We start from the raw sequence: 20,309 nt of genomic DNA on the forward strand, positions 1-20,309 counted from the left end.
CACTAACAGGAATATCTGGGACAGCGCCCGTTGCTACCCCATGCCTAAGCACGCAGAAGATTACAACGATGCAAGGGCCGTGGGGTGTGCTGAGAGCGAGCGGAAACCAATATGGTGGATCAAGCCCTATCTATTCGCTTGTATAAGGGTAAGCAATTGGCGGCTATTTTGCTGAAGCCACTTGTGCTACTACAAGCAGGTCGTATGCGGATAGATGGTCTGCTGGCCAATGTTGCCGGTACGTTATGCATCAGCGCTTGATAGTTGCTGATACATTCCTGCATTCATTCGGTATCAAGGCGCAGCTCTTACCTTCCAATTGCCTACACACTTGACCGCTTGGAAAGCAATGGGTGTGAGGTAATAGGGCCTCATTGAATGTCTGGTCTGGTCCATGGAAATCGAGATCGAGTCGGTTGTCATGGACTTACCGTCCTCATCCCACTCGCACCAAATGCCCAACCCAGCTTTTCGAGAGACCCACGCCACCCATTTGCAATGGCCTACCTTTGCAAGCGACTGATTTGCATATTTGCTTTGCTCCACTGGAGCTGTGGGATTGTGCAAGTACTTGCTTGTACTCCATGTGTACAAGGCGGGTCTGAGCAACTGGGCATCAGCGGAATGTTTTGCATTATCATTCAAGTTGCCATGGTATGTGCTCAGCACCCATTCTCAGCGGTACCGTGACAAACACAAGCAATGCAAGTACGAGTACGGGATCCGTAAAAGCATTGGATCGCATAGAAGATGTATGAAAGTGATTCACAATGGAACAAGGCATCATCGTGGAGTATAACAAGAATAATATACTAAATACTAGCTTTCGCTCGGCCCGCGCCGAAAGGGACGACGCCCCCAAGCCACATCTCTCGATCTCCGCTTGGATTACCAGCGCCTACTTGGAGAAACGTTGAGCCAGCGAGGTCATCTATTGATGCCCAGTGGCGGCAGCGACGAGGCTGCACGCATAAAATTGTGCTTCGTTTAAACACGCATAGTTGCAGACAATCACCGCGGCTTCGCATCACAAAGACACGTGGTGGCGCAACAATGGGATTTCCAATGTCCTCTAGCATTTGCAGAAATACCTCGAGACATGACAGAACACAAGTACTGGTTGTGATTGCATGTATGCGCTGGCCTCTCTGTGGAGTGCGGCATTCTTGGAATTTGATGTCTAGCTGAGGAAGCCAATACGGTTGACTCGGACGTGGCTCCGTTAACATGCTACCCTCCTTTCTCTTCTCTTTTCTTCTCTCGCCGTCGATGATGGACCAACGGTGCAGCAGATGGGGTCAATGGTTGACACCAGGTCTCCATCATGATGCAGGACAGCGGCATCATATACTACAGGTGCCCGTAAGACTCCCCATGCAGCTCCGAGCCTGGTAATACTGTACTGTATGGCCCCTCTCCCAATTGCTCAACGGTGGCTCGTCTTGACAGGGGGGGCATAGTTACGCTCAGTGGCACCCCCCTCTACTCCATAAACAAGCGGGCTAATGTAAGGCCAACCTCATCCGGCCATGCCCCGGCAGGACCCTAAGTTCGCCTCATCACCTTGCGGGCTTGGGGGAGTTTAAGCCCTCCGGCTGGCTACGGCAGCTTGGTGGAATGTCATGCTTGTAGGGTTGAGGCTGTCATCCTGCCAAGCCCATGGTGGACAGCACCTATCCTATTACGGCCCTTCTGGCCAAGTACCGCATATACTGTATGCACACACGCGGCGGCTTGACAGGCTGGCTGGTGGGTGGATGTAGGGTGTGCGACAAGAGGAATCAAGCTCGACCATCGCCGCAGGGCTCTGATAGAGCTTTGCGTCTGCCGGCGAAATAGGAGACGAGTAGTCTAAATCTCTACCCAGCAGGTAGAGTTAGGTCCCTACTTTGTTCTTCATCTCTTATTGAACCCCCCCAGTCTCTCCTATCCTCTGCCATTCACGCATTTACCTTGAGGCAGCTGCAGTGATTTAGAGCAGCGACCAACATACTAAAAAGCTGCTTTCTACTGCCGCATCCTCGACATATAAATTTCGAGGATATCCCAGTATACTGACCTGGAGCCAGAGCAGCCAGAGCAGCCAGCGGCCACAGTTAGAAAGACTGTTATCTTGTACCGGCTTATAATTCGAATAGTTGACTGCCACCACACATTATATGCTCATCATGGCTTTGCCGCATCAGATCCCTGGCCATGGCGATGTCATGGACATTGGCGGAAGCCGAATGCACCAGGATGTTGGAGAGAGACTCTCCAGAGTCCTCAAGGCCGTCTATGGCCCCAATGCAAAGCCAACTCTTCCGGACGAGCTCTTGTATACTGATATTGGCCTGCCCATATGGAACGAGATCATATTCACCCCTGAGTTCTACCAGACACACGACGAGATTGCGCTCTTTGATGCTCATGGCAGCGACCTCGTTGCGCGAGTTCAACCTGGTGTGACCTTGATTGATCTAGGAGTCGGGTGAGTCTCAACATGATCAAACTTCAAGGAGTCATCTGATCTAACAAGCTCCATCATGATTCAGTGACACTCGCAAAGTGGAACATTTGCTGGCCTCTTTTGAGAAAGCGAGGCTGGAAGCCACCTACTTGGCCCTTGATATCTCCAAGGCATCGTTGGAGCACAGCGTGGGATACCTTCTCAACAAGCATCCGGCCGCAGATGCAAAGGTAACCTGTGCAGGGTTGTGGGGGACATTCCAGGACGGGATGGCCTATGTGCAAGGCATTGAAGGCCAGAGATTGTTTCTCTCGCTCGGCTCGGTGCTTTGCAACGACCCTTGGCCAGAAGCATTGAGCCACCTCAAGTACTGGGCAAAGGCGCTCCGGCCAAATGATCTTCTCTTGGTAGGAATGGATGCGCACTTGCTGCCTAACGATAAGGACAAGATCTGGGCAGCCTATCATTCCCGAGACGACTTGTACCACCAATTCTTCTTGAATGGCTTTGACCAAGTGAATAAAGCGATCGGGGAGGAGTGGTTCCAAGAAGAAGATTGGGATTTCATGGCGCAGCTTGAGGACAAGCCGACAACTCGGCACCGATTTTTCTTCCGCGCTAACAAGGATGTAACAATCCACAAGCTTGGCAGGACCATCAAGCAAGGTGAAGAGCTGGACTGGTTCGACTCTCACAAGTATGGAGAGGAGAGCGTTCGACTCATGTGCCATAAGGCGGGACTGAGTGTGATAAGTGTCTGGCAAGCACCAAACTCCGAGTTTCGTGAGTTCTCAACCAGTTTGCTTTTCTTAGTCTGTCGTTGCTGACATTTCGTCTCTTAGGGCAATACCTTCTCAAAATGAAGGGGGAGCAGGACCAAAGAGATGACGGAGACAGTGCCGTATCGGGGGTAATCTAATAATGCGTTGGACTGCGAGGGGCTTTTATTTGTTTGCTTCCTAGCTTGGACTCTTGAGCGATGGACGTGAGAGGCGATGCCGTCCGGGATGTGTCGGGGACTGGAGTAGATGCCAGTCTAAATAAATAGGGCTTAGACAGACGTGATAAGACCAATTGATATCCTCACCCTTCAGGTTAAGCATAGTATCTCGGTCTCGTTTTCCTGCACGCGTTTGACTAGATGCTCCCACCATGGAAATCTTTTGCCGACATCGACATCTAACTTTGCTCTCTTTCTTTTGGGTGGAGGCTTTAGGGAGGGCTCAACATCAATCCACATCCAGATCCGTTTCAACGCGTCATAAAGCGGAGGCACACTCTATCAGATACCCCGAGTCAGCATTGGCAATAGAGTAGAGTGTGGAGAAGGAGGCAGATCTTACACTTCTCACTGGCGTGCTGGTGACCTTTTCAAACCAGGTCTGTGCAACAGAAACGTGCGCAGGAACAGTAGCAAGCATTCCTAAAAGGAAGACTGGAAATAGAGGTGCCTGGGCGGTGAAATTGTAGCCTGAGGTTGGCATGATATTTATACATTTGGCAAGGTCAGATAGATCGCCCAGCACTTCTGGGTGATTCCGAGGCATTCTAGAAAGATCCTATTTGTCAGTATGACAACTTTTATTTGTGATAGTGAAGTTTGTCTCACCTTAAAGCACGGCATTGTAAATAAATAATGGCTGCAAATCTCCAAGCTTCCGCAGTGACTTCTGTCATGTGACATGCACTCTCGATAACAAAGCCTTCGGGAGCAGCACGCACCATTTCAATAGTCTGCGGCAGAGATTTGGCTTCTTCCCATGGTGCGGAGTCGGGAGCGCTGCTCCATTGTCTCATTTCACGCAACTCTGAGAGCAGAAACTTGGCAGTGAGCGGAGCGATTGTGCTTTCAGGATCTTGATAAAGCCGCGCAGCGCAGTATGAAATCTGGCTCATGGAATGAAGCAGTTTCTTTGAGAAGCCGCACCCGCCATGAATCTCATACATGTCTTCCATGTTACCGTAGAGGAGCCACCCAAAGCGAGCGGCCTCCTTCTCTGGATCGAAGACGGAGGGAGACTTGAGTGGCGCCATGAGCTGCGAAAGCACTACGGCTCTGCCGACAATGATGGACTGAGAGATGCGGAGGGAGGACTGCTGGACATTGGACTTTGACCAGAATCGCGACCCTTCGTCGATTTGCTCAAGAAAATGCTCACTTTGCTTGAACCCTTCAAGCCAACGCGGATTGTGTGGTTGCTTGCGACGGCGTTCAGTAAGGACAATCTGAAGGGAATGAGACCCCATTTGTTAGAATCGCTCAAAGTATTGAAGGCACAAACAATTCAGAGGACCACTCACGTCTTGCATCGATAAAATAGAAGAAATAGTGATCAATTCGCTCGTTTCAGCAACAGTAAGTTCCATCTTGGAGAGTAGTTCACTCAGACGGGCCTCAGCTAGAGCAAACCGATGGTTGATGCGCCGACTTATGTCCTCCAACGGCTGGTAGTCGTAGACATAAATGCCGGCAAGGCTTTGCATCGCACATAGCACGCCATTGTTCCCCTCCATGGGAGCAAAGTCTTGCAGCCAGGAGTTTGTTTTGCCGAGAATACTTCGGCCAGGACACCAATTCCTGATATCTGTGTTTCTCTAAAGTCAGGATGCGCAAGCCTAAATTAACTAGTGGTGTAGCATACAAAGGATTGTGCTGGGGAAATGCGAGGGAATGTGAAATGGACTGAAAGAAGCTTGAGAATTTTAACCTACAAAATGCCCAAAGCTGCCTATCTATTTTGTCCATTTTGGAAACCATCCCAAAATGTGACGGCAACATCGGAGGACCTTTCGGCGATGAATGGTTAGCCCAACTGTGAGGACTCCATGACGGAGCAGAGGGGGATGTGACTGAATAGTTTGACTCTGCGGAGGGCGATGCACTGTCTGAGAAAGACAGCGAGCGGTCAGACCTCCTCTGCGATTTCGACAACATGTCAATAATCTGGGACGATAGATGTTTTGAGTGCTGATTCGAGTGGTGGCGACTAGTAGCAACCAGGGCCGAAGATGACTGAGTTGAAGGTCGAGGAATCTCCTCGATTTGGTCATCATCACCATCGGCATCACTGCCGCGCTGCGTGGCAGCTGATATGGAAGACGACCGGCCACCCTGCGTTCTCCGCTGTGGCCAATTGAATTTGATATATGAGTTGACTCTGCCATCTGTGGGGCGAGTGAATCGCCGGGACCCTTGCCTTCCAAAGCTTGCCACACAATCTTTAAACGGGCTTTCAAATCCATGCTTTGGTAGGAGCTTTGGGGGGGCAGGCTCCTGTTCAGCTTGAGAAGATGAGGCCCGATCAGGACTGGCGGCTGAGACGAGGAGATCCTGCGGCGAGGAGGATTCTCGCTCAGTGGAATCTTGCCCAGGGGACTCTTGCCCAGGGAACTCTTGCGGAGGGGAAATGGAATTGCTCGAGTCAGGATCTGACGCTACATGCGGCGCTGGGTGCAAATGTCAGTCCTTGAATTCGATGCTGGGCCGTGTAACAGTGTTTTTTGCCTAAGCCTGGGGGGGTGGTTGGATGAGTTCGGGCGTGGAATGACAAAAGGCAGCAAGGTGCAATTCGTATGGCTGAATAGGGATATAATAACAATGGGAAAGGGTAGTGTAAAGAAATTGATGTGACACTGTCTGGTATTCTGAATCAACAAAGGGATGTCTCGTCTATTTTCTCTTCGGATAGATGCAGGAATCCATCAGAAGAAGGCGTCAGACAGGATAACAATGGAGCAGCGCCAGCATTCAGATGGCGATTGGGGGGTTAAACAACAGGGGGGATTGGAATATGTGTGAGGGGTGGCAAGTGGTACAGAAAACAAAAGCGGACAAAACGAGTAATGGTGCATGCAATGCCAGGGAATTGTAAGACAGGGGAGGGCGATTCCCAGGCTGGCGTGGGGTGGGATACGCTGCAGCGTAGCATCTGCTTTGCAGTTGACTTACCATTATCTAGAGGTATCAAGGTCATTTCTATTGGTGTATCTATCGCTGCTGCAGTCACCTGCAACTGCTCCTGCGGCAGTGTCGACGTCGAACTTGACGAAGGCGTAGATTCAGTTGAGGCCGGAGAAGGGCTCGCATCAATGACTACTTCTTCCGGCACTTGCGATAAGGGCCGGGATGTGTCAGTGCCGGAGGCGGCCCGACCCCCGCGGCCGCGGCCGCGGCCACGGCCACGGCGACGAACACGGCGGCCGCCACGGGTAGAAGGAATGACATGAAAGGCAGCAGCCACAGGAGCCGCCTCCGCAGGGTCGGGCGTGTTTGTTGGCGCAGGCCGGATCGGCCGCTGACGGCGAGGGCGAGCCTGGGAGTGCGAGGGTGCACGGGAGGGCTGTGGGTGTGGCGACAGCTTGATGCGCTTGGCCGGGCGCCCTTGATCCTGCGAGTCTCCCATCTGTGCGAGTCAGGCGCTTATCAGAAGCGATGAGACCAGCGTCGTGTGGCAACGAGGAATCGGGACGCCTCGATCAACAGGCCGCAGACACACGCCAGACTTGGCAACGGTGGGCTCACAGACGGAGGACAGGAACACGCGCACACATGCACACACGGGCCAGGGTGTGGGTGTCACTGAGCCTGGACGACAGAGAAAAGGCAGGCTGGCGGTGGACCATGCACAATTAATAAACCCGAACGCCAATGATCAGCCGGCAATGGCCTCGCGAGAAGAGCCTTTGCCCGGCTATACCAAGTATGACCAGAAGCGGGCGTTTCATCCACGGGCTGGGCCAGCCGGGTCAATCAGAAACCACCCTGTGGCTCTAGCGATCAGATCTCCTACTGTATCTGGATTGCAAAGAGTGAGCAAGGACGACCACCAGGGCGTGTAAGTGTGTGAATCGTGTGTACGAGTGAGATTGTGTGTGGGGGGAGTACAATGACCAGGCTCTGGCCTCCACAATGGCCCAACTGGAGGAAACGACAGTGAGGCATGCAGTGAGATTCGAGGCGAAAAGAGACATGATGAAAGGCCGATTGCCGGCAGGCATGTTAAGACGGTTGGTTGGGAGAGGGGAGTTGTTGTCTGCAGAGACCAAGTAACTAATACAACGTACCAGGCAGGTAGCGTGTGCATATGTATCCTGGCAGAGAAGCGGATTAAGTGCGTGCAGCAGCTTCAAGGGCCTCGGACACAACTAGAATACACAGGCTGACTCGAAAAAACGCAATAGTGCTGAGACTAACGCGAGAGAGATCAGATACCAGACGGCACGCGTACCAACAGAGCGGTTCGTCAACTATGGAGATGGAGTGTACTGTAGATTTGGCCGAGGGGTGGCGGCCTGGTACTTGCTCGGCTTAGGGGTGGTAGGGATAAAACGAGAAAAGAGAAAACAATGCGCGAGGAAAGCAAAAAATCTGCAGCGGCCAGTTGGGGGCATCCGACCCAGCCGGTGGTGATCTGGGCCTCGATCTGATGTTGCCGAGAGAGGCAACAAGAGGATAAAGAATGGGGCGGAGAGAAGAGGAGGAGCAGAAGAGAAAAGAGAAAACAAGGAGCCGAGGGTCGGCGGAAAACTTTTCTCACGCTTTCTTTTCTCGTGAGGGGAGAAGAGATAAAAAAAGGCCCTTGGGGAGGAGCCCAGAATCCACCGGACAAGACACCAAGGGCCCTCGTGTCGGGATCAACTGGTACGAGAGAAGTGGCACTTACCCACGAAGCTCCGCTTGGGAGAGGATAGCCGCATTAAAGGGCCCAGAAGATCGGGGACTGGGTTCGTAGGGCAACGAGTAATCAATATGTGAAGTGTCGCGATGATACGAGCGGTGTTACTCGTTATTACTCGCACTCCGGGCAGTGGTAACAGTACAAAGCAGTCAGATTGAGGACCAACCCCCAGGCAACTCGTGAGTTTCCTGGCGGATTCCTTTATGTAGTCGGGATCTGGAGAGATCTTGGGGAGAGACAAGTTTGCGAGTCCAAGAACCGTCCATCTTATTCGAACTTCTTGGTCTGGCTAGCCGTCGATTGTCTGTTACGCCTAAGATGCAGAGCGTCTCCCAAAGAGGGTGCGTAGCATGGGCATGACCGGGCCCTTGGAACTTGGAGATAGCCATAATTTCTTTTGCTTGGGGGGCCATGTACTGTACATAGCCCCGTTTCTGCACCAACGTGATGCTTCCGACCTACTGGTGCCCTCTGTAGCCTCACGATCGCGCTGTCCGACCAGGATGCTCATGATCGGGGCCAGGGCCCTGGCCTCACCGAGTGGAGAAGGTGCTGTGCCATCCCTGTGACAAGGGATTGCTCAAGGCTCCCTGGTGCAGCTGGCGGCCCTCCAAGCTTCCCCCAGGGCCGTCCAGATGATCGACGAGCAGCCAATCCGACAATGGACTAAGGCACATGGAGACACGGCACGCATACCGGTGTGCAGGGGTTGAGGCCTTTACTGCTTCTGGTGCTTTAGCGTCGCCAGCTCACGGCAGCTCGAGCGGTGCTTTGTTGTTGTCTCTTCTCTCGCAAGTCCTTGTCGCCTCAGGCTGTCGCGGCCAATCAACGGTCCGCCTCCTGTGACCACCCAAGTGCTGCACCATTTGCTGTGATTTGCCTCTCCTAAGGCTCAAAAGGGGCCGCCGTCCGTCTGTGACGCCGTGAAGCTCGCTTCTGTTGCACAGCCCAAGGCTGCTGGCGTCCTTGATCTCTTCGTTGAACCCCCCCCCCCCCTTCTCTCTTGGCTTCTCCGGCTCGCTCGTACGAGTATTTCTGCTCTCGGCCCCAGCCATCGCCATCCCATCTTCTACCCGTCTCTACCTCTCTTCCCTCTCTCTCTCTCGTCCTCCTGGTCTGCCGCGCCCTCTCAGTTGGTGCGGAGTCGGGTGGGTAACACAAACCGGCGATTGGCCTCGCGATCCTTTGCCCTCAAGGCAGGGTGGCCATCGTCACGCCAATCACAGGCATATCAGTCGCAGAGTGGCCACTAAGCTCAGCCGAATCAAGACCCCTGGTCCCTCTCCATCCTAAGCCCACCCCAAGAGAAAAGACACAAACATGGGAAATCCCATCGCCCCGTGATTATTCATCCTCCCATTCCCTTTCCATCATCGAGAGCCTCACCTCACGAGTGGGACGCCGGAGTGCTCACTAAAAAAGAGCACGCACGACGGCCCCTTTCCCTTTGCCCACTTGGCTTGGACCTACGCAACTCGACCGCGGCTTTCGGATCAAGTCCCTTAGTTCATTTTTGCCTGAGCCGTCAGTCACCGGGTCGCCACAAGGCTGGCCGGGTTCTGCTGCCTCTTGTCCTAGGTTGCGACCCACTGGACCAACCACGACGAGGCTGCTCCAAGACTCAGGCCATCTCCTGTTCAATTTGGATCCCGTCATCGGTTGCTGCCGCTGCCAATATACTATCAGCTTGCTGCCGGCGAGCGAACGAGTGAGTGTGTGTGTGAGCGTGAGCGGGGCGATTGAAGAGCAAGCGATCAGCTCAATCAATCGTCAACGCTAGAGCTGAGGATCGGGCCAGAGAGGTTTCACTTCAGCCTCATGGCCTGATAGGGGAGGTTCCCCTAGGACAGAAAAATTCCCTGGTTCTAGACTATCTACTCTCCAGAGTGCCGAGTAGTATATCCCAGGCTAAAGCCTTCGTTTCTTATCCAGACGCTGGAAATCCTGTAATACAGGTAGTGTCAGCTCACACTATGCCGCCACCCAGCACACATGTCTTCACGTTTGGGCTCAATGCGACACATGCAACTGAGGCTCTGGAAAATCTGATTCTTGAGCACCTTGAACAAGCCGCTCGAAAAGTCCGTCTGAATGTGGGCGACTTATTCTCTGCCCCGTGCCCGGCCGAACCACAAGATGTCGCAGCTCTAGTGACTGAGATGGGAGATTACCTAGCCCGGACTGCCCTGATATGGTCTGCTCTCATTCAAAGCCTCATCCAGGGGCCTCACATTGACCAAGTCACTCTACAAATCCTCGAGAAATCTCGAGTAGACACCGGGGTAGCAGACATCACGGCGTCCGTTTCCATGGACGTGACCCTAAGTCGTCTTCGGTATGTACCCGTTATTACCCCTTATCATTGCCTTACCTTTTCAATTTTTCTCTTGTCCTCATATAAGTCTTGACGCAGACTAACCATATCATGGCCACCATGTGCAGCAAGATGCGCGATCTGGCAGAGCAGTACTCTCGCGATGTCCAAGCTGTATGGAGGGTTGGAGGCAGGAGATCGAGTCTGGCCTCGTATGCCCCTCGAATGTCCTTCTCGTCACACGACGGCCCCCCATCGGTGACCTCATCGGCAACCTCGTTGGACATGCTGGATGCGCCTGATACGCTCTCGCGTGCAGCCAAACGTCGCAAGCAGCTTCCCGATGCCTCCGCTGTGCCGCGTGAACGAGCAGCGGCAGCGCCACATCCACCGCTGCCGCCGCTGCCGCTCTTACCGCCGGCTTCATCACTCTTATTGCCGCCCATCTTGTCTGATGGTGCAGACTCAACTGCACCGGCACCGAGCCACCAACTGCCGAGGTTGTCAAGGGCTGCGGCGAGGAGGGAAGCCGAAGCAAGGCCATTACTAATATCAACACCGATGGTCCCAATGCCGATGCCGGTATCGACCACGGCGTCCGAATCACCACCAACGCCTCCGCCACCAGAAAGCCCAGTTTCTGTAGAAACACCAGCGTCGGACGAAACGGCAATTGGCGCAAATCCTGGTGAACAAGATGAGTCAGATGACTACTCAGACGAGAATGAATTTGCGGGCATCAATATGAAGGCCTTGAAGCAGCGAGGCAAAGGGAAATACTACTGCCCCAGGGGCCATCAATGCGACAAGGGAGGGGTCGATAAACATGGCAATCTGATACTCTTCGACCGTAACTCTTCTTTTGCGTATGTAATAGTCATCTCTCCCCCATTCAGCGCGTGGCGCATGGCAATATAGTCATCCCTTCTCCCATCGAACCATAGGAGATTGGGAAAGCCAAGGGGCCCTGCTCCCGCAACCAGGCGGAAGAGGACCTTTCGCGCCATGTGCTTCAGCTGGCATTGTTTGCTAATCTATGGTGCAGGCAACACTGCAACAAACATCGAAAGCCTTGGCGGTGTGATGTGCCTGGCTGCCCCAATCCCCCCAAGAAGCGCCGATTTGCGCGTCGTGACGGGTTGGAGCGCCACAAAGCCACAGTCAAGCACTACTTTATGACGTGAGTAGGAGAAAATTCCCTCTTTGTTTGTGCAACCAGACAGGCTTACAAGCGCATTATGCGTAGACAGGTATGAGAATGATGGCCCAACTCAAGACGTTGAATCAGGGTGGAAAGCGGACATGAACATGCCGCAGGGATCAGCCGACAGCATAAATCACATGTGATGGGCGAAAACTACCAGTAAGCTGCTGAGGTTGGAGAGAACAAGGCCAACCGGGCCTGTCGATCTCACAGCGTGCCTCAACAACAAGTGCAGCGCCTTCCGAAGGATCGGTTCAGACAGCTAGAGAGTCGAGACGAGTCGGTGAGGCTGGCCCAAGTGCCAGTGCCATCCCCACGCCAGCGGCTCTCCCCGAGTCCGCGTCTTGTTAGCCTCAACGCCATCCACAAGGTGGACCGGGCTATCATTGTCCGTCTCTTAGCCCCCGATGTCACGGTACCCATCCTACCCCCGTACACACTAATTTTGTCTTTCGCGCTATAAGGACTTTGGTGGCTTGTTTCCAATTTGTTTACCCCTGTTGCCAAGTAAGGGAGGGTTGGTTTCTTTTTTTTTTTTTTTTCTTTTTCCTGGTGGCGTTATGTTCTTGCTTTGTTAGTAACAGCATCGGAAAACGCAACTCGCTCTGAGTGGCTAGATTATACGAGGATAATGATGACGACGAATACGGTGTCAGGCTAACTGACAAAACTATTGGGTTTAATAGCAGGCGGGCAGCAAAAAAAGAAAAGAAGGGCAAGATAGCGGGCGTTTAGTTAATTCGAGGGGCCGGGCCACCCATGTAAATGTTTCCGCATCCCAGAGAGCTGAACTCTGGGATCTGTCCATGGCTTCTGTTTGTGGATATTCTTCCCGAAAAAAAAAAGCTATTGATCCTTAATGTTCCGCGATGATAACCGCAAGCCAGGGGAAGCAAAGTGAGGCACATTTTTTTTTCCGGACCCGAACTGTGAATTCACACGACAGGGAGGTTGGCTGCTCAAGCTGGTTGAACAGGCTAGGTTCAACTGTTTCAAATATTGCTTGGGGGAACGGTTCCATTCATTGGGCTTCAACGTTCCATGATGCGTGATGAACTGATGGCCAGTTTGCCCGGTCTCACTGCTCATGCTGGTATCCAAGGAGTTGCCCGTGCTCTAAGCCTCATACGGAGAGAGGAGGGAGCATCCCCAGGGAAAAAAAGCAAACATCGTGTAATACATAGAGTGTCGAAAACGGGGCTGTATGCAGTTGTATCCCAAATCGTGCCCAATATTCCCACCTGAGCCTCGTCTATTTCTTCCCAATCTCTCGTCTTAGACCCAAAAGCAGCAGATTTTCTGCTGCTGCTGCTGCGCTGCCCCCGCTTCTCGCCCATCATCGGGCCAAGGTGTAGCCATGCTTCAATGCAAATGCACCCCTTCTCTTCCCTCTTAATTTACTTCTGCATTTTCAAATCATGAGTCAGGTCACGCGGTGCTGCACGTTGCGACTTGCATGAATCCTTGGGGTTTGCAGTGCATTTCTCTCTTGACCGGTCAATCTAAAATGCTGACCGGTCAGTGATGCCAGCCCTATCCAGCAAATGGGAGCAGCAGCACCCGCCACCAGACGCACATGGTGCATGCGTGATGACAACAGGCCCTGCGAGCTGGGTGGATCTCGCGCAAATGTGTGTGAGCCGTGCTTGAAGTACAGTACAGGCACTAAAACCTCTCAGGCACTACCATTCCGTACGGCACACTGGTCATTGTCATTAAGGTCGAAAATAAGCTGAGAGACGGCGTGGGGTGGGACAATGGAAGCCGAGTTCTCGGACTCGCCCCACGCGTAGCCTCCAGATTAACGAGACAGGCTGAATGCTCTCTAGTAAAGCAAATACTCCATACCCATATTTGAAAATTGCGAGCCTGATAGTTGGTAGTACAGCGTACGTCCTGGCCAAACCAGAATCACAGCGACTGACAGTTCTCCGCACTCTCTCCCAGCTTCAGCTATCAGAACAAGTGGTCAAAGTTACAGCCTGAGATCAGACGGTGACCACCTTCCAACTCTCTGGTACTTGGGCCGTTAGAAGCAAGTACGAGAGAACTCTCTTTCTGACTGGCCCCAGCTCCGAAGGAATAGGCCCAGATGCGAGGAGAACGACTTGACTGAGAAGCTCTTCGTTGTCCCGCTTACTCCGAAGCAGCGTATTGGAAACTAAGGATGCGGAACCAGGGAATGTTGGTCGTCTTTCCTATCATGGACATCGAGAAAAGAGCTACCCAACAGTGGGAGCTTGAGTGTGATCAGACGCCCGCCGGTATGTATTAGATAATACGTCGGAGGATTGCTTGACTGCCGACTCCAGCTACGGCAGTGGCGTTTTATTATCGCCCCAGAGTCCCGACTGCTGTCGAGGTGGCCACTTTGTTAGTCGCAACTAGTCAGCTAATAATAAATCGAGAACAGCATGTCACCAAGGAGTAACGACGACGCCCATCGAAAAAAAAAAAAACAAGATCAGAAGCGACAATATCGGAGGTCGAGGGGAAACAAGAGGGGGGAGGAAAGGCGCCCAGAAGGCAATCAAACAACGGAATTATGAGGGTAGAGTCATTTGTTCCATGTGATGAGCCCCAGCTGCTGAGGTCGGACGTCTCGTCTATTGAACTGCGACAATGGTAAGCCGACATAACTGACGGACGCTCATAACGAAGATTACCAACGGGATTCTCGGAGGGGTCAGCATCGACAACCTACAAGCGGCTTGCCACATCCAGAATGTCAGGTACCCCTAACAAGAAGACATGGCGTCATGATGCAGGACGAAATCGAGGTGTCGAGGCTTGTTAATTGAGGAAACTAGAGCAACGCCAATCGTCGAAGCCAGAATACAACGAAGCCTCGAGAGCACAGGCTCCTCTTCTTGACACTGGAGTATAACACTCCAATCGGAATGACCTCAGGTGTAGGGCGCGAGGTTTTGCTCCGAGCACTGCAGCGAATCCACTTGTTTCGGTCGAAGCCAAACCCAGCGTTGCCTCCATATTACCACACCTCCACGCCTCTTATGAGACGGTGTCGAAACCTAAACTGCTCACGGTTCGGCACACCGCCATCTCGGAGCGTGTTATTTGACAGATTACATGCGCGTACTTGTCACATTCGAAGTCAATATCGTGAGATAGCCATGGCACGTGGCTCGTCAACGGTGCGGGCCTAGAGCGCCATGACGACGTTTGGGAAGAAAATAGCAGCAGCGAGAGCGAAATGGATGTCACCGGTTGTCTTGATAGCCCGTCCTTGTTGTCTCTCCGCCAGAGCCAGGCCGCGGAAATGCTCTTTTGTACGACCTGGAAGGCATCTCTGGCAGAATGGCTAGCTCGCCATGACGTTGGGTTCGACCAGTCCGGGACGACAACGGCGTTTCTGCATTGACTGCGAGAGATGGAGCTAACAACCAGCAGGTAAACGCTAGCGAGTGGCGCTCTCTTTGCCCTCCTCGTCACTGGTCTGCTGCGTGTCAGGCACAGCAGCCAACACTTTGGCAAGACAGTGCAAAGTACCAGGCGGTGGCCGTGTCTTGCTTTCTCTTTGTCGGGGGCGGAGGGGGTGTATCGAGTTTGAAGGCTCGTGGTCCCACGTCTGGCCGGCCGCGCAGGAAAAAGCACACGTCGCACATACATACATGGACGCCCTCGACTTGCAGCTGCAGCACGTATCTGGTGGTTGCGATGCCTCCGTGAACTGCGAGCTCCGATACGCCATGCTCTGCCAATACAGGCTCACGCCGGCCGGCCCAAGCCATCCATACCCGGCCAAGCCTCCTACACTAGGTCGTACCCGCAAATGTTGTAGGTGGCGGTAGGATATGCATGGCACATGTGGAGCATCATGGCAGACAGCGAGCGGATAACGGACAGGCCAGGGAGAGGGGACAATGGGGCGGATGCTCGCGCTTTGGCATTAGGGCGATCGCCGGGGAGGTAGAGAGGGAACAGGGAGGAGAGATGAGGGCGTGGGGAAAAGAGAAGGGGGGCGAGACGAGGACTGCAAAAGAGAAAACATGGTGAGAGAAAACAACGAGGTTCGACAAGTTTGACGTGACACGAAAAATAAAGTACCTCTGCTACTTGTTGCCTCAGGGATCAACCGCCAAGTGCTCCGTACTTGGGGTACGATGCCAATCCGATAACGGCTGAGAGCACTCGATAACATTGAAGCAACAGACAAGATATGCACATACATACATGCCTGTACACACATGTCTCTGAGACAGAGGGGCAGACAGACACGGGACAGACAGAGAGCACGACGAATAGATCATGATTCGTTTTGTCCGTGTACGTACATGCTTCGTTCGTATGTACCTAAGGTACATACCTACCTAGGTACCTACCTATACATTGGACTGATGCTGCATTGAGTCGGAGTCTTGGCCGCGGCCCTGGCTGTTTTGCCTGTGGTAAAGAACCCGACATGAATGACATTGATCGATGTTCATGTGTACAAGATCAGGTACGCCTACATGTGCCCTTGGCTACAGACAGGTACCTTGCCTTGTCTATGTTGCCTTGCTGCACGCTGGGATGTGACATTAAGCTCGCAACTGCTTCCAGGTTCCAAGCCTCCACTGTCCAAGATCCCAGGTCAGCATTGAATCTGTATCCGACGCTCGTGGTCGTTTCCGCTGCCATTGTGCTTAGCGCAGCTTGGGGCCTTTGATCGCGCGTAGCTCGGCACTCAGTTGCTGACCAGGAGTGTCTTGCAGGTACCTCCAAGTCATGCAGCAGGTACCTGGCAAGTCGCCTCTAGCACTGATTTGCTGCCAAGGTGGTATTATTCGACGGGTGCAGGTTAGTGCTAAAGTGGCCCTACAGGCACACACGGCCACCTAAATTGTACCTGCCTAGACCCTCCTGGGCATCGATCGAAATCTTTGTCTTTTTTTGCTTTTTCTCGTCCGTGGATGCATCAGGGCGTCTTTTCTAATTTCCTCCGTCCCCCAGGCCCCGTGTGTTTTCATCCTTTCTCTGTGTCTGCGAACCTCGTCTCGGGCTGGGCACACCGTCTCAATTCCTTACGCACACGCCCCTTCAGACCTTCAGACGCCGATTGGCAGACTTAGCATCTCTAGTCCTCATCGACTCTCTCCATGTCGATGCACAATGACTGCTGCATCCACCCCAAGCTTTGGCCTGTCCTATCCCTGGGCTGCCTTGTCCTTGCCCCTGACCCCTGTCCCTTTGTACCAATCGATCTGCTGAAGAGCTAGGAGTCACTAGCACCTGGGCATCTGCAACAGCCACGGCTTGCCTACTTACTTACACGGAGGGCCGTTCCCACACGATGGTTCTGGGCTCGCAAAAGTCCGTCTTCCTGGCGTCGTCGTACGTTTGTCGTACCACTTGCCTTTTCTATTTCAATACGGTCAACCTCATCGGTTGTTTTCTCTTTCCCCTCCCCTTGGCTATTCTTGTTCTCTCAATCGGGGGGGGTGAAATCAACGCGAGCTACAACCTAAAACGGATACGCACCTATTTCTCTTGTTTCTAATGCTGAATGACCTCAACCCCCAGCCAACCTCCTCTATACCCTGATCCGTTGGGCTCCGGCAGCTGACAGACTACACGAGGTAATATGACACCTGGCTGGGGTGTTTTCGCGTGTGCCGTGTCGTCTTCCCCCTATCACCATTCACTACCTAGTATTTTGGGGGCTAATACTAGTTTTCTTTTCTTTTTGTATGCCGATCTATAACATGTACGTTTAGTCAAACATATTGGGAGGCTCCAGGTATAAAGTTCAGGCCATTCCCCTCCTCCCATGAATTCAACACAGCGAGCAACTCAAGACAGGCTTCCAGACAAGAAAATCTTTGAACTTCTTAGTTTTCTCTTATTATTTTTCATTGTTATCTAAATCTTGCGTCTGGAACAAGGCAGAAACACAGTGGAAAGACACAATAGTCTCTTTCCCTCTCAACTCAGTCGCAAAGTATCCTTGCTTGTTAGTGTAGATACAGGCCATCTCTATCTCACAGGATGCATATCGTCACAGATTCAGCCTCTCAGGCCCCAAAGCCAATGTCCGCTCCTCCTTCACCGAGGCAGGCACCGGACACTGAGCCAGCATCCCCAGTTTCGTCGGCCTCTTCCATCCAGAGTGATGTGCCGTCAATTCTGATTGTTGGTGCTGGGAATTTTGGTGCTGCAACGGCTCTAAGCTTTGCTAGGAGAGGTGGCTACAAAGTCACCATTCTTGACACTGCTCCTTATCCAAATCCAAGAGCTGCCTCACACGACATCAACAAAATCGTGAGAGATGACTATCCAGACAAGCTCTACATGCGGATGCTCATCAAAGCCATGCCCATGTGGCGTGCGGACAAGCTCTACAGCCCTTGGTACCACGAAGTGGGTATGCTCAGGGCTGACGCATCTGACTTTGGTGAGAAGAGCGTTGCTTCGTACAGGGCTGTTGGAGTTGCCAACGACGCTGAATTCCTATCTGTTGACGAGGTGCGGAAACGCTGGAACGGCGTCTATGCCACAGCCAACTTCGGCAACCTGGACAAGGTACTTTACAACCCCACGGTGGGGTATGCAGAGGCAGACAAGGCACTGCAGGCCGTCATGCAAGCTGCAGTGGACTTGGGTGTTGAGTACGTGGTTGGTGAGATGAAGTCGCTCGATCTGGGCGCTGATGGCCGGTGCGTGGGGATAAAACTTACCAATGGCGATGCCCTGCAAGCGGACAAGGTCTTGCTCTGCACAGGCGCAAGGACCGGCTCACTCCTGGCCGAGAGCGCTCCCGGAAACAAGAAGCTCCACATCGGTGACCGTCTGGTTGCAACAGGCGCCATTAGCTTCTACTCTAAGCTGCAAGGCGAGCAGAAGGAAAAGTTTGCCTGCATTCCCGTGCTAAAGAACTGCCTCCCTGAGGTTAAAGGTGCGTTGTACTGGGAGATGTCTGGTTTCTCAACGGACTCGCTCCCCGCCCCCCTCCCCACTCACAGTACCAGGATGAGGACGCTAGGATTCCCTTCCTTCAGCTGCTCGTGCAAGCATCTGGCAACAGGAAACAGTCGCTGACGATGATATGGGATGCAGGCGAGGGCATGTCGATCCTCCAAGATGGCACCATAAAGTTCAACTGCGATATGTGCTTCACCAACTACGTCGATAACCCTGTTACTGGTGAGAAGATGTCCATGCCACCTGAAGCATCGGATTACAACACGTGGACTGGCCCAGAATTCGTTTCCTTCCTCAAGCAGTGCGCTAGGAAGACGTTTAATGGTCTATATGGTAAGGAGGTTGAAAATATCCCCATCGAGTCGTATCGTATTTGCTGGTAAGTGTCTTGCTCTCCTCTTGGTCTTTATGAATGCAGACTTACATTAATCCTTTAGGGATGCCTCTACACCGACTCATGATTTCCTGATTTCGCCTCATCCTCACTGTGAAGGCCTGTACGTGGCTACAGGCGGCTCGTTTCACGGCTGGAAATTCTTGCCAGTGATTGGTGATTACATTGTCGATATGCTGCACGGCCTCCTTGGTGCAGACTATGCAGACCGATGGGCATGGGATCCGAAAAGCGGTGATGGCCACTCTGCCAATCCCACCTATCAAGTTGTCGGAGATTTACAGCAATGGATTTCGTAGGCTCCAGTGTGACAAACACAAGGCGAGTGCAGTACGCAATTACATTAGATTCATGCCGGAAACGGCAGGGGATGAAGGCCAGGGGATGAAGCAGGTCAGCAGAGCAAAAATGTGCCAGTCGCTGAAGAAATGATATACGCTTGGGTCATGGTAGGAATTATTTGTATACGAATTGATTCTTTTAGGTATTTAGTTTTGTTTTATTTATATTTTTTTTCACGTTTCGAACTGAAATTTCCCTTTTGCTTGGAAGGTCAACATTTTGGCTATGGCGGAATCCATCCCTCCATGCTTCGGCGTTTCTTATTCCTTTTCGTCTTTAGTTGCCTCTCCTCAAAACCATTTCATTATCAACGTTGAATAATTTGAAGCCGTCATCCCTGGAAATTCTCTAGATAGACGGCAGGTGTTTGTGGAAGACCGTCGGAAGGCTTGGTAGAGACAGGATACGATGGCACGGACTTTAGAGCATAGTAGCGATCGCATGGATAGGGTTCAGCCGCACCATAGAACAGCCAGCGATGCTGGGGACATGCTGTGTTGGTACAGATCGGGGTTGGAAATCAAGTCTGGATTTCGCGTCCTTCATCATCTACTCAATGCGCATGAACGATGATTACATCTATTTCTGAATCAGCAGCGCTATTGATGCCATTCTTTTTTTCTCGTCTGATAATATCCGTCCACGGGATATTGCCAAGGCGTTCTACTTGATGGCCTATCACTATTCACAATCGAAAAGACGGATTGCCTGGCGGCCGTTGAGGCGCTCAGCCTGACCGAGGCACTCATAACGATGTGAGCGAAGGAGCCCCTTCTAGCCTCATCAGGAGGTAGTTTTCGTTGAAATAGCTGTCTATTGCACCCCTTTTGTCGGGTGGCAGTGAGACTTGGCCAAGGCGTCCTGATATGGTGCGAATCCCGAAGACGTGGAGCTGAGGCGGCTGAAAGCTTGACACAGAGTTTTTATCAACCAACACCTATAACTACAGCTTGAATTGCTTTTTTCGTAGTTTGGGGCGCGCTCCACGACTAAAGAGCTCATGTGGT

At 52.5% G+C, this 20,309-nt stretch overlaps 4 protein-coding genes across 4 annotated transcripts; 3 read left to right on the forward strand and 1 right to left on the reverse strand.

The window, feature by feature from the left end:
* Positions 1–2,168: 2,168 nt before the first annotated feature.
* Positions 2,169–3,541, forward strand: TRIVIDRAFT_73851 (uncharacterized protein; the record flags this gene model as incomplete). The annotated part of the gene is made up of 3 exons (XM_014102475.1): positions 2,169–2,470; positions 2,535–3,232; positions 3,292–3,541. 3 exons carry the CDS (start codon positions 2,169–2,171, stop codon positions 3,366–3,368), a joined length of 1,077 nt encoding a protein of 358 aa, XP_013957950.1.
* Positions 3,540–5,633, reverse strand: TRIVIDRAFT_114084 (uncharacterized protein; the record flags this gene model as incomplete). Its single annotated transcript, XM_014102476.2, has 5 exons — positions 3,540–3,728; positions 3,793–3,997; positions 4,059–4,675; positions 4,751–5,034; positions 5,162–5,633. Coding segments are annotated over 5 exons (1,767 nt in total), but the record flags the coding sequence as incomplete, so codon positions are not given.
* Positions 5,634–10,100: 4,467 nt separating this feature from the next.
* TRIVIDRAFT_147872 (uncharacterized protein) lies at positions 10,101–11,359 on the forward strand (the record flags this gene model as incomplete). Its single annotated transcript, XM_014102477.1, has 3 exons — positions 10,101–10,462; positions 10,570–10,802; positions 11,097–11,359. 3 exons carry the CDS (start codon positions 10,101–10,103, stop codon positions 11,357–11,359), a joined length of 858 nt encoding a protein of 285 aa, XP_013957952.1.
* Positions 11,360–17,675: 6,316 nt separating this feature from the next.
* Positions 17,676–19,259, forward strand: TRIVIDRAFT_37192 (uncharacterized protein; the record flags this gene model as incomplete). The annotated part of the gene is made up of 3 exons (XM_014102478.1): positions 17,676–18,540; positions 18,702–18,945; positions 19,004–19,259. 3 exons carry the CDS (start codon positions 17,676–17,678, stop codon positions 19,257–19,259), a joined length of 1,365 nt encoding a protein of 454 aa, XP_013957953.1.
* Positions 19,260–20,309: the final 1,050 nt, after the last annotated feature.

Source organism: Trichoderma virens, assembly GCF_000170995.1.
Source record: "Trichoderma virens Gv29-8 chromosome Unknown TRIVIscaffold_5, whole genome shotgun sequence".
In the NCBI taxonomy this organism is placed as follows: Eukaryota; Fungi; Ascomycota; class Sordariomycetes; order Hypocreales; family Hypocreaceae; genus Trichoderma; species Trichoderma virens.